The sequence below is a fragment of the Silurus aristotelis genome (genome assembly GCF_946808225.1).
Source record: "Silurus aristotelis genome assembly, chromosome: 29".
Lineage (NCBI taxonomy): Eukaryota > Metazoa > Chordata > Actinopteri > Siluriformes > Siluridae > Silurus > Silurus aristotelis.
Genome location: NC_139602.1, coordinates 11472758 through 11487757, shown reverse-complemented (window position 1 = coordinate 11487757; position 15000 = coordinate 11472758). Strand labels below are relative to the sequence as shown.

At 36.4% G+C, this 15000-nt stretch overlaps 1 protein-coding gene across 4 annotated transcripts in view; it reads left to right on the top strand.

Moving 5' to 3' along the window:
• Positions 1-15000, top strand: part of lima1b (LIM domain and actin binding 1b) — a 29097-nt gene that overhangs the window by 4524 nt on the left and 9573 nt on the right. Inside the window, exons 2-5 of one of the 4 annotated variants that reach the window (XM_083535452.1) lie at positions 6664-6796; positions 11177-11222; positions 13592-13969; positions 14042-14179. In XM_083535452.1, coding sequence (XP_083391578.1) covers positions 6675-6796; positions 11177-11222; positions 13592-13969; positions 14042-14179 — 684 coding nt within the window. In that variant the 5' untranslated portion in view covers positions 6664-6674. Of the gene's footprint in view, positions 1-6663; positions 6797-11176; positions 11223-12677; positions 13013-13162; positions 13259-13591; positions 14180-15000 lie in introns of those variants that run through there. The other 3 variants (XM_083535451.1, XM_083535453.1, XM_083535454.1) reach the window with 3 other exon arrangements.

Sequence of the window (15000 nt, the reverse complement as noted above, 5' to 3'; positions counted from 1 at the left end):
TTTTTTATGTCATAAATGATTTTAGATTTATAATAGAAATAGTAAGTGTTCAAAATGTTTAGAGATGAAAAGGGCAATCATTTTGTGAAGAATTCACCATCACCCCTTTCAGCTTTTATTGGACAGTGAAATATCAGAGAAAGAAATACAGCAGACTGGAAACTATTTTCACCTCGTCAAAGCCAAAAAAGTGCACTCTTCCTTTCAAACATTACAAATGAACATAAACGTGTCTCACGGTAAAAAAAGGGACACCTTTTGCTTTTAAATAAGGATTTTATTCTCTAATTGAGCTACAGATTGTTTCTTTAATTACATTCTGTTATCAATAATCAACATAATTAATCATTCGGCAAACAGTTCAGTCAGAGATGATGTATTTACTATATGTAGGAAAGTTTCTAGCATTCAGAGTCGGGTTATGCACCTACTTAATGCACCTGATTATTAAAATCGCCTGCTTTTAGGTTGCCAGGTTTTTCAGAGACAAATCCAATTTTCAGAGACAACTTTTTCACAGTTTTAATGTATTTTTTAAAGAAAGCATGTTCATAGTGTGAAGGATAATCTGACCTAGCATTCAGCTAATTCGCTTGCAAATAAACTTTAAGTTAATTTGTTGGTATTTTCTAATTAATTTAATCCACTTTCTCAATCTCGATAATCAATGACCTTCATGTAAAGGATCCTGTGATGTCTTGTACGACTTTTAAAGTGATGTTTTAATTATTAATCAAGTGATCAATTAACCCCTAAATATACCAAACAATAAATCAACCAATTAACCAATTACGCTATTAATAGTTGTGTCATATTTGTGGCTACATAATACCATCAGAGTGTGGCGCTAGACCTGATGCCACTTCAAGGTCAGGATCGTGATCAAACACAACCGAGACATGTCGCTGCATGTCCACCATTAGCTGTATTAGACGCTTATATAACACACTCTAACACACACACTCCCAGGTCAGAGTCCTGTAAGTCATGCGTCCAGCTGGGTGTGTCCTCGCAATGATATAAAACCTCACAGTAACGTCACATGATCAGATTCCGCCAAACGCCTGAGACAGCCAACATCCTGAGCAAACATATTACTCAGTATATTTTTCTGTTGCTCAGCAACAAATTACAACACAAGACTGGTTCTTTATTGGTGTTTCTGCGCACTTTTGAGTAACGTACGCAAATCTTTGGTGAATATGTTACTCAAGGATGTTATAATTATTCTAAAATTAGCGCACAGTGAAAAGGGTTCTTAAGTGAAGACGACTGAGGTTAGTATTGGGGCAGGGTTAGAGTACATGTTGTGTCAGGAGGAGCGTCAGGGTTCGTAGAGACGAGGCCAAAACCCGAAGTAACAAAAGTCGAAGTTTTATTCAGGCACCCAGAAACACCATACACTGTGGCATAGAATCCAACAGTACTGTGAAAGTCCATATAATCCGATAATACATCTGGAAAGGTAAAGTTCTTGCGAACGTGAATAATCCAAAGGGGTTAGTCCAAGAATGTTCTCCTTAGTGATCTAGTAGAACGGACTACAGTTCTGGGGAGAGTAGGCGCTTATATTGGCGCTAATATACAAAGTACAAAATGCAAAAGCTATAATTAGGGGTGGGGTTAGACGTGAGTTGTCATTATATCTTAGAAGAAATGTTATATTCTTGAAGGTTTTGTCTCAATTTCAAGCAAAATAAAAGTAAAAAAGTTAATGCTATAATTAGAAGTGGGGTTGGATCAAAATTTGTGTAGCTTGCTGAAATGTAGAGTTTCAATTTAGCATTTCATGCTGGTAGATCAAGTCTAACAACTGTAGACGTTGGCAATAAATTAATATAGTAAAAAGTTCTGTAGGGTAGGAAACAGAGTCATTTATCCCTTTCAGAAAGTTTCTTTGTCTCTGAACATGATGTGACATTTAAGTTGACTATAGCATCCATCTGTCAATCCAATTAGCATTTGTCGGAACTCAAACCACAAACATTTGCTAATTTAGCTAGCAAAGAAAAACATTGAAATTATTTCCAGCTCTGCTTTATTTACATACATGTAGCTTTTGAGTTGTAGCTAAATAAATGCCATAAGAAATCTTTAGTGTGTAATGTTTGAATGAAATATTTGTGGGTTTGGATGTGGATGTGGTGAGAGAAGAAGATGCAGTAGTTGGTTTAAAAGAGGCAGATGTAGAGGACAGGGGGGTATGAAGACGGATGATCTTTGGTAGCGACCCCTGATGTGAGCAGCTGAACAAAAGAAGAACAAAATTTGTTTAATGAAATATTTGTTTAATAAGAATTTATGAATTGAGACTCAACATATAATTCTGCAGGTTATAATTTTCGGTTTGCTTGTGTTGTAAGTGAGGTGTGGTATTACAATGTTGTGTACCGTTGTGTTTCCAGGTTTGTGTTGCTGACAGAAATAACAGCTGTTTAAACGGACCCTTATGAAGTGTGTGATGGTTTGAGATGAGACAGCAGCGTTAATCCACTCAGCGTGTCATTTCCTGCAACGCTGTGATTTTAGACACACACTTTTGTGATACTCTTAAATTAACTCAGAAATAAAAGACTGCGAGGAAAACAAACCCACAATTATTGTCTTTGTTGTGAAACATTCAGGGAAGATGTGTTTATTATGGGGATATTATCATCTTGAACTGAATAAGACACACTGTGGTAACACAACATTACATACAAACACCCGTAACACACTGCGGTAACACGTTACATACAAACACCCGTAACACACTGCCATATCACATTACATACAAACACCCTAACACACTGCTGTAACACATTACATACAAACACCCGTAACACACTGCCGTATCACTTTACATACAAACACCCGTAACACACTGCGGTAAAACAACATTAGATACAAACACCCGTAACACACTGCGGTAACACATTACATACAAACACCCGTAATACACTGCGGTAAAACAACATTACATACAAACACCCGTAACACACTGCGGTAACACATTACATACAAACACCCGTAACACACTGCCGTATCACTTTACATACAAACACCCGTAACACACTGCGGTAAAACAACATTAGATACAAACACCCGTAACACACTGCGGTAACACATTACATACAAACACCCGTAATACACTGCGGTAAAACAACATTACATACAAACACCCGTAACACACTGCGGTAACACATTACATACAAACACCCATAACACACTGCGGTAAAACAACATTACATACAAACACCATAACACACTGCGGTAACACATTACATACAAACACCGGTAACACACTGCGTTAACACAACATTACGTACAAACACCCGTAACACACTGCGGTAAAACATTACATAAAAAAACACCCGTAACACACTGCGGTAACACATTACATACAAACACCATAACACACTGCGGTAAAACAACATGATATAAAAACACACGCAACACAGTAAGGTAACACACTGCAATACACAAACACACTAATGAAAAAAACAGCATATAAAAAACACGTGTGTGCTTTTGTGTGTGTGGAGATGTGAGTATATATATATATATATATATATATATATATATATATATATATATATATATATATATATAAAGTTTGTAACTGTGTGTGTGTGTGTGGAGATGTGAGTATATATATATATAAAAGTTTGTAACTGTGTGTGTGTGTGTGTGTGTGTGTGTGTGTGTGTGTGTGTGTGTGTGTGTGTGTGTGTGGAGATGTGAGTATATATATATATATATATAAAAGTTTGTAACTGTGTGTGTGTGTGTGTGTGTGTGTGTGTGTGTGTGTGTGTGTGTGTGTGTGTGGAGATGTGAGTATATATATATATAAAAGTTTGTAACTGTGTGTGTGTGTGTGTGTGTGTGTGTGTGTGTGTGTGTGTGTGTGTGTGTGTGTGTGGAGATGTGAGTATATATACATATATATAAAAGTTTGTAACTGTGTGTGTGTGTGTGTGTGTGTGTGTGTGTGTGTGGAGATGTGAGTATATATACATATATATAAAAGTTTGTAACTGTGTGTGTGTGTGTGTGTGTGTGAGTGTGTGTGTGTGTGTGTGTGTGTGTGTGTGTGTGTGTGTGTGTGTGTGTGTGTGTGTGTGTTGCCCTGTGGTTGGTTGTTTAAGGTCCTTTAAGGTGACTTTACGGTGTTTAATTACTGACTGTTGTCCATCTGTCGCTCCGCACTACGTCTCAGCTTCCTTCCATTGCCAGCACACATTTACACACAACTCCACACACTTATACACATCTACACACATCTACAGACATCTACACACATTAACACACATCTACTTATACATATTTTCACACACTTATACACATTTACGCACATCTACACGCACTTATTCATATCTACACACATTTACACACATCTCCACACACTTATACATACCTACACATATTCACACACATCTATACACATTTACACACATCTCCACACACTTACACATATCTACACACACTTATACACATCGACACACATTTACACACGTCTACTTATACATATCTACACACACTTATACATACCTACACATATCTACACACATCTACACACACACTTATAAACATCTACACACATTTACACACATCTTAACACATACACATCTACACATACTTTTACACATCTATGCACAATTACACACACCTAGGCACACTTATACACATTTGCACACATCTGCACACACTTACACACATCTACGCACACCTACAAACACCTATGCACGCATATACACAGTTACACATATTTACACACATCCACACACAGTATATATATATATATATAGACACACACACACACACACACACACACACACACACACACACACACATATATACACAAACACCAGTGATGGAAGAAATGAAGCATATATTTGAGTTAAAGTAGAGATTCACTTAGTAAAATATTAATCCAGTAGTAAAAGTTAAACTTCAAATGTAATTAAGTTTCCAAAGTAGTGATTTATTATAACTCTAATGTTCCTGTGATCATTTTTATCACAAGATTCTTCACTTAATCACCTCAGTTTCTGTGTAAAGACTCGAATGTGACTCTCAGCACTGATCTATTAATAGAAGGATATTAATGACTGATTAAAAACATTTATTTTAACTACTTCAAGAAATTAACCTGTTTTATTAAATGCATTAGTTTTTACTCTCCTCTTAACGAGATGAGTGATAGAGCTGCATTCACACCTTTGTCTTTTACACGTTTCCTTCCTTCTTTCCTCTTTTTTTCTGACTCTCCAATTTGCTGTCATGGAGACTCCTTCCTTTAACTTTAAACCAACATCTAATAACTGCAAAAAGAAAAGTTCACCATATCAGTGATCAATCTCACGTTGGTGCAAATGGAGCGTGCACCGGACAGACCCCTGTGAGCCAGCTGTTGCTATGGAAATTATATTTAATTAATAAAGAAACAGTGGATTCTGTGAAGCGGCTCCACCTGACCAATCAAAATCCAGAATTTTTCACTGTGTTAACTGTGACTCAGGGGTGTTTTGTGAGGACTGGATGGTGCTCTTGAGCTTGTTCTCCGAGCGTGGAGATGAAGTGTGGGGTTCAGTGTAAGCGGATCCTCTCAGCTCAGTCTCCTCGTCCACCTGCTGTTGCTCTCCGGCTCTCATCTCATTTAACTCTGGGTGAAAGTGTTTGTTTGCATGGCTTCATGCACGACCAGCTCAGAGCTTTTCATCTCCATCCTCACCAAGGTTTCATCACGCGTCACGAGTCAGCTCATTAGTCAACTCACTAGCAGTTTGTTCACAGCAGAATTAATATTGTGATGTGCACATGCTGCTTTTACAAGAAGGATAAACAGGCTACATATTACTGTAACTTAGCAAAAACTAACATAAAAACGAAGATATTACAAGTGATTATGCATTATGTTAATTTCTGCTTTACACAATGTAATGCTAGATAGCTTTCTAGATACATTTGAGAACTAGCCAAGCTAACTCTAGCCACTTACACTATATATATATATATATATATATATATATATATATATATATATATATATATATATATATATATATATATATACACACACACACACACACACACACACACACACACACACACACACACACACAAAATATAATTGTTAGGCTAATATTAGCTATATTAGCTTGCAATCCTGGCTACAATTTTGCACTGAATGATAGTTAGCCTAGCTGGATATAAACCCTGCATATAAATTAGAATATTTTACAAGATGATTAGCAATTAAGACTTCTGTTAAATGCTAATGTTAATTAGAGACCTTTGTTATTAATGTATACAACACAGCTAGTCATCTACAATACAATATGATGTTCGCTAGCTTGTTATCCAGTTAATATTATTAGCATAGCGAGGCCACTAGTTACCTACACTTTAACTGTACACAATATAAACAGACTAATGACAAACCTGATGTTCACGGCTTTGCTTGTGTACGATATGATGGATAACGTGAGATTGATTGTGTGAGAATTTGTGTCAGATGGAGATTATTTTAATCATCTAATAATCTAATTTAGTCTTGATGAAGATTTTGCATTTTAATGTCCATATTTATGAAACGCTGCAAAGGCACAGAAATTTCCAGAAACCAAAACATGCTGCATATTAATATGGATTTATGTTTGTGTGTCTGTTGTGTGTCAGGGGGCGTGGCCATGGAGTCTTCACCCTTCAGTCGGAAGCAGTGGTCGTCGCAGTCGTTACGCATCACAGCCCGAGAGCTGTCGCTAGTCAGCACCCGCGGGAAACACAACGCCATCGCTGAGCGCTTTTCCAAGTGAGTAAAATCACTGCTGCATTTTATTCTTTATATCTTTCTTTTAACGTCTAATAATTTTTACAACTTTTACCTACAGTAGCTTTTATTTCTTGACAACATTCTTTCCATAAATATAAATATTAATGTAAGTAAATATATATATATATATCAGGGCTGTCAAAATGAATGCAAATTCATTATAACGACACAAATTTTATTGACGCGAGGTTAATACATCACGCATTTCTGTTTGACCATTTAAAAAAATGATATAAATAAATAAATAAATATAAAAACCCTAAATTAAGACCTTCAAATCAAAACACATTTATTTACAACATCCTTTCTTTACTCAGATATGAAAAAATAAATAAACTCTAGAAAACACTTTTGTATGATTAATAATTTGTTTTACTGATACGCCAATTCTTAAATTATTCACCAAAATCTGCCATCATGCACAGATCCGGCAATTAAATCCGTCCATGTGGAAACATATCAAAAGTGTCCTCAGTGACGGGCCGTGCATTTGGTACCTGGACCTTCAGTGTGGACGTACCCGACTTAATCCACCTTTAAATACCACCACTATCACGTCACAATTATAAAAAACATCAATACAATACAAAAACACAATATAACAACACGTGCATTACAGAGAGACGTTTCACATCCGGAGGTGAAAACCATTTAACTAAAACAACAAACCCAGTTACACTCCAAACCTCAACACTACAACCACAACTGTGCACCTACAACATCTGGAACAGTTCAGAATCAATAATTAATATTAATATTGTTTAATAACATGACAAAAACATAAAGTTGAACTCGGCGGTAACAGTTTCCCTCTGAACAACCAATCAGAGGACGGAACAATGCTGACGCTATTCTGGGCCAGCTAGCTGCTCTGTGAGAAGAATCTGAAATCTGATTGGAATAATTTATTAGAATTTAGGTTGTAAATGTAGATCAGAGCTTCTGATAGTGTTTAGACGGAAAAGGATTTACTGACCTTCACCACCTGCTACTGATATAAATACACAAATACATTGTTGTACAAATGTAATGTTCCTGTTAAAGTGCAGGGGTTTTCATACACGGGGTTTCCTTTTAAATTACCGCTTTGTGCTGCCCCCTGGTGGTTTAACATTCTGAAAGTGTCACATGGTTTATGCCTGAATTTTAATTTTGTGTAAAATTACATAATAAAATACAATATAATATAATGTATCTCAAAAAGGTAAAAAAAAAATCTTATTCAATATGTTATAATAATATTACTAATAAGAATAAAAAATTAATTACAAAGTTAATCTTTGGTATAAAATTTATTAAATGACTTGTGTACCTATTAAACTTTATTACTTTGTTTTCTTTACTTATTTTAACTTAAAATAACTTTAATTTAATTTATTGTTTTGTTTATTTACGAATTTATCATGCAATTAGTACCAACACACATATGAAGAAATTATATGAGATGTGTGTGTGTGTGTGTGTGTGTGTGTGTGTGTGTGTGTGTGTGTGTGTGTGTGTGTGTGTGTGTGTCTGTGTGTGTGTGTGTGGGTGTGTGTGTGTGTGGGTGTGTGTGTGTGTGTGTGGGTGTGTGAGAAAGAGAAAGAGATAGATAGATAGATAGATAGATAGATAGATAGATAGATAGATAGATAGATAGATAGATAGATAGATAGATAGATAGATAGATAGATAGATAGATAGATAGATAGATTTCTCTAAAGTAGAAGAGTGTATGAAAACGTGTCACCCAACTTCTAAAGTTAATTTCAAACAGAACAAACCGGTTTCTCTTCCTCATAACACTGAATCCACCCCTAACACACACACACACACACACACACACACACACACACACACACACACACACACACACACACACACACACACACACACACAAACATATACAGAACACAAACCCTTAAATAAATGTATTTTAAATGTTTTAATGAAGTACATTTTAAATATTTTATTTATATATTTATAATATTACGTTTATTATTTTTGTGTTTTTGATTCATTTTGAGAAAATATTTTAACTGAATAAAATAGAGTGTGAGTTTTATCTTCAGTGTTGGGGGAATCTCCGCTGATCAGGATGAAGACACACATATTTATCATTACAGAGAAGATCTGTGGATTAATAAATCATTTTGAATATAATGATAAGAATCTGAAGGAGAGTGAAGGAGAGTGAAGGAGAGTGGAGGAGAGTGAAGGAGAGTGAAGGAGAGTGAAGGAGAGTGAAGGAGAGTGGAGGAGAGTGGAGGAGAGTGAAGGAGAGTGAAGGAGAGTGAAGGAGATTGGAGGAGAGTGAAGGAGAGTGGAGGAGAGTGAAGGAGAGTGGAGGAGAGTGAAGGAGAGTGAAGGAGAGTGAAGGAGAGTGGAGGAGAGTGAAGGAGAGTGGAGGAGAGTAAAGGAGAGTGGAGGAGAGTGGAGGAGAGTGGAGGAGAGTGAAGGAGAGTGAAGGAGAGTGGAGGAGAGTGGAGGAGAGTGGAGGAGAGTGAAGGAGAGTGGAGGAGAGTGAAGGAGAGTGAAGGAGAGTGGAGGAGAGTGAAGGAGAGTGGAGGAGAGTGAAGGAGAGTGAAGGAGAGTGGAGGAGAGTGAAGGAGAGTGGAGGAGAGTGGAGGAGAGTGAAGGAGAGTGAAGGAGAGTGGAGGAGAGTGAAGGAGAGTGAAGGAGAGTGAAGGAGAGTGAAGGAGAGTGGAGGAGAGTGAAGGAGAGTGGAGGAGAGTGGAGGAGAGTGAAGGAGAGTGAAGGAGAGTGAAGGAGAGTGGAGGAGAGTGAAGGAGAGTGGAGGAGAGTGAAGGAGAGTGAAGGAGAGTGGAGGAGAGTGGAGGAGAGTGAAGGAGAGTGGAGGAGAGTGAAGGAGAGTGAAGGAGAGTGGAGGAGAGTGAAGGAGAGTGAAGGAGAGTGAAGGAGAGTGGAGGAGAGTGGAGGAGAGTGAAGGAGAGTGGAGGAGAGTGAAGGAGAGTGGAGGAGAGTGAAGGAGAGTGAAGGGGAGTGAAGGAGAGTGGAGGAGAGTGAAGGAGAGTGAATAGTAACAAAAAAGCTTGTGAGGTTTTACAGTTTTTAGTTTTAGTTTTTAGTGGAAAACGATGCATCTGATAAATTTGATCCCTGTCTTTTTTGTCCACATCCTGCTCCAGGTCTACCTCTTCCTCATCCTCTTTCTCTTCCTCTTCGTATCACGCCCTCACCTGCTGCTTTTATACTGCTTACACCTGATTATTGATTTTCAATTAAGCACTTAAGTGTTTGATCAATTGTTTCATAAAGGTGGTATTTTAGAAAGCAGAGCCTTGAAATGGCAAAGAAGTGACTTTATATTAGATTTATGTGTCTAAATTAGAGAAGTGTGTTTAGTGTTTTGCAAATAGTGTGAGGCTGAAAATGTGCTTATTCTTGTGCTCTCCTCTGCCGCCTGGTGAACAGAGTGTGGAACTGCATCAGGTTCTATGAGTGCAGTAACTCCACATGTCCACTAGGCGGTCAGATTCCACACTGAGAATTCAAGTGCTGAAACATTTCCATCTTTATAATCTCAAATATTTACACCGGAAATCAGATCTGTTCTGTGATGAACGCAAAAGCGTAATTTTTTTAATAAATCGATTGATTGGTTGATTTTTATATTGATTGATAATGTTAAAATGCCTTTGTTAAATTTGTACATTAATGTCATTTTCCTAACTTATGTTTAATTTGCGAATGTTTATAATCAGCAAATTAATAAAAATATATATATACAGTGCAGACCAAAAGTTTATATATATTATATATACAGTACAGACCAAAAGTTTGGACACACCTGCTCATTCAAAGAGTATTTTTTATTTTCATGACTATGAAAATTGTAGAGTCACACTGAAGGCATCAAAACTATGAATTAACACATTCTTCAAAGTAGGCATCAAGAGAATGCCAAGAGTGTGCAAAGCAGTAATCTAAGCAAAAGGTGGCTACTTTGAAAAACCTACAATATGACATATTTTCAGTTGTTTCACACTTTTTTGTTATGTATTTAATTCCACATGTGTTAATTTATAGTTTTGATGCCTTCAGTGTGAATCTACAATTTTCATAGTCATGAAAATAAAAAAAACTCTTTGAATGAGAAGGTGTGTCCAAACTTTTGGTCTGTACTGTATATATAAAATACTTACATAGTTTTATATTTTTAATGATTCAATTTAATAAGTACATATTAAAATGTGTGTGTGTGTGTGTGTGTGTGTGTGTGTGTGTGTGTGTGTGTGTGTGTGTGTGTGTGTGTGTGACAAAAGACAAAATAAATAAATAAAAAAAATAAATAAATATATATATATACGATATGTCTACAACAATTTATTAAATTGTTTGCTTGTTTTATTCTTTCAGATATCAGAAAGCTGCAGAGGAAGCAAATGCAGACAAGAAAAAAACGGTGAGCTGTGGTTATTACTGTATAATAATATTAATAATAATAATAATTATAATAGTTATTATAATAATAATACACACACACACACACTTTGTTCATGCTATGTGTCATATATCAGAGCAATTTAGGCGGCTGAAATCACAGTGGGTTCAGAAAGCAGGATTGCATCACTCTGTGGTGGATTGTGGGCTTCAGGATTGTGGATCGAGTTCATGTTCAGCGTTGGGGTTTAATCAGCATGTGAACAAAATGTTCTTCATACTACACTTCCTCTTCAGCAGCCTGTCACCTCATTTCCAACCTCAGATGAACTTTCTGTACAGATGTTAATAACAGTCACAGATTTCAGTTTCCTCTTTTATTTCTTCTGTTTCTGTTTCTTCTTACTTGTTCTTTGTCTATAAAGTTGCACTTCAGGGTTAAGCATTTTACACAAACCTGATTTTGTGTGTGTGTGTGTGTGTGTGTGTGTGTGTGTGTGTGTGTGTGTGTGTGTGTGTGTGTGTGTGTGTGTGTGTGTGTGTGTGTGCATAAACACCTAAACTTATTGAAACTTATACTGACACTTTCCAAGTTTACTTAAAAAAAAAAAAATCAGCCTACAACTCTAACTTTTCACACTGTACATGAACGTCTGCTAAATGCCGCAAATGTAAATGTAAATAAACACATTGCTTTATGAGATACTAATTTATTCTGAGGTACTAAATTGATTTTAAATGTTGTTCTGAGGTACTAAAGCGATTTTAATAGTAACTATGAGGTACTAAAGCGATTTTAATAGTAACTCTGAGGTACTAAAGCGATTTTAATAGTTTTTCTGAGCTACTAAAGCGATTTTAATAGTTACTCTAAGGTAGTAATGCGATTTTAATAGTTACTCTGAGGTACTAAAGCGATTTTAATAGTTACTCTGAGGTACTAAAGCGATTTTAATAGTTACTCTGAGGTAGTAATGCGATTTTAATAGTTACTCTAAGGTAGTAATGCGATTTTAATAGTTACTCTAAGGTACTAAAGCGATTTTAATAGTTACTCTGAGGTACTAAAGCGATTTTAATAGTAACTCTAAGGTACTAAAGCGATTTTAATAGTTACGCTGAGGTACTAAAGTGATTTTAATTGTTACTCTGAGTTTGTAAAGCGATTTTAAGCGTTACTCTGAGGTATTAAAGCCATTTTAAATGTCATTTGGAAGTACTAAAGCAATAAAAAACGTTACTCTAAGGTGCTTGAGCAATTAAAAACATTATTCTTATATGACACCACACATTAAATAAATTTTTTTTATTCTGAATGAAAAACACTAGTATCCTTCAATAATTTTTTAACCTACTTAATAAACATTTGTTGATATTTGTATTTATTATTCCATGTGAAACAGTGATGAAGTTTATATGAAGGACTTCAGAGAGGAAAGGGTTAAATTACTCCACAAACATTTCATTTCCTGCTTTTGAGCTCCCTCTAAACTTCCCTCACTAGTTCCATCCTCCCTCTCCCTCATTCTCTCTTTCTCCTCTTCACCTTACTTGTTTTCTTTATTACCCTATCCAGTCTTTCTCTCTCATTCTGTATCCCTATCTCTAACTTTTTCTTTTTTTTTCAGCTCTTTTTCTCTTCATCCATTTCCTTTGTCCCATCTTTTCCTCCCTCATTCGTATGTGACTGCTTCCGTGGGGGGTTTCGTTTTACACATTGAGCTTTTCCTGTCTGCTTCACATCTGGGAAGATTTTTATCACCACATAGAATGAGAAATAACGAGAGGAGAGGAAACAATTCATCCATCCAGGTCTTTACATTCATTACCTACAAATGCATTTTGCCTGAATTTTCTGTAAGATGATGACAGAGTTGGAAAGTTTTTTGTGTAGTTCTGCTTGTTGTCACTTCCTGTTTCTGGGGTGGAAATGATTTGTGCGGTCAGTGTGTGGATGAGGAGAACTGGCTGAATTACACTCAAACAAAGGAAGTTATCCGGATGTCCGTAAGCTGTGTGTGTAAGAACTTTTTTTGGGTGTGAATTGTTCTTACAAAGGTGATATTTTGCTGAAAATTGGGAATTATTTTATTGTTTTTTGTGTTTGTTTATTAACAGATTTATAGGGAGGGGGTTTAAACTCATTTAGCATTCTGAAAGCTAAGGCATGAAATCATACAACATTTTTACATCCAACTCAGGCTTTTGTGTTTGTCAGGCAATCGTGTACAATTGTATAACTACAATTTCAGTGCAATTTATTTTAGCTTTTCAAAAGTTTTCTTTCTTTTTTTTTTTGCAGCTAAATTTTAAAAATCAAATTATAATTTTTCTTAATTTCACATTTGTTTATTTCATTTATGAATTTATTTTCCTGTTTTATATTCTCAGATGGTGGAGAGCATGCCCTCTTCGCTGCGCTCAGGGAACTTGAGTTCGTTGAAAAAGCGCTGGGAGGAGAAGCGACAAAATGCACCGTCTGTAAATGCACCGGTCCCTCCGGCAGAACCTCGAGCTCCAACTCACTCCATCGGCTACCGATCTGCAAAGGTTCAGGAAGAAAGGAAAGGTGGGGTGGAGGAAGTGATGGAGGTAAAGCAGGAGATAAAGAAGGAAGTAAAGCCGGAGACGAAGCATGAGATTAAGAAGGAGGTGGTAATGGAGCCAAATAAGTTGGAGAAGAAGGTGGAGAAGAAGGAGGAAGAGACGGTGGAGAAGAAGTTGGAGCAGAAGGTGGAAAAGAAGATGGAAGAAAAGGTGGAGGAAAAGGTGGAAAAGAAAGTGGAGGAGAAACATGAAAAGAGGGTGAAGGAGAAGGTGGAAGAAAAGGTGGAAGAGAAGGTGGAAAAGAAGGTGAAGGAGAAGGTGGAGGAGAATGTGGAGGAAGAGCAGCAGAAGGATGTGGAGATGTCCAACTCGGAGAAACCAAGCCTTGCTCTCAATAGCCTGAAGATGATGTTCGAGAAAGGAGACAGCAAGGTAATGAAAATATTATTCATTTATTTGTTTGCTTATTAACAGAAATACAAACTCAAATGTTCACTGGTTAAAAGATCTAAAATGATTTATTATGAAACTAATGAAATTGTATAAATTTGTTTTAAATCTTTTTTACATTATCAGTAATATTGTTTTGCATACTTATAAAGTTTGAAGAACAAGATGAACTTTATTTTCGACATCACTTCCTGTTGCGTCATAGAATTCAGATCTTAGGGAAGGGCGTGGGGTTTAGGAGGCAAAAAATAAATGTTGAGGTTTTTCATCTGTAACTCTTTTGTTATAATGTTTTGTGTCTGCTGATGGACTCGGTGCGAATGCTGCTTTCTTCGGTTCTGTCTGTGCTCTTGATAGAAACTTTGAAATAGATTTTGTAAATAGTTTGGTTTGTGGTGCCCTCACCTACCTCAGTACCAGACTTTATTAACATCCCAAATCACTAAAAAACTCCACAAGCATGCTCCAAAATCTAGTGGAACATCTTCCCAAAAGCTTGGAGGTTATTAAAACTGCAAATGTGGACTAAATGTGGAATGGGACGTTAAAAAAAAGCACATAACAATCTTATGGTCAGGTGCCCACAAACATTTGTTCATATAGTGTACAGTATGTGCCAGTTTTGCAAAGCCACACACATGAAGCTCATATGTAGTGGGTGAGATTATATTTTGCGACTAGTGTGGAATATTTGGTCCAGAATTTAAAATGGTAAATAATGTTTAGAATTTGTTGGTTATTAAATTCATTTTTCTGCAGACCTGAAATGCTAAAGGGACAGTCATCAATTCTCCTGTTCGAGG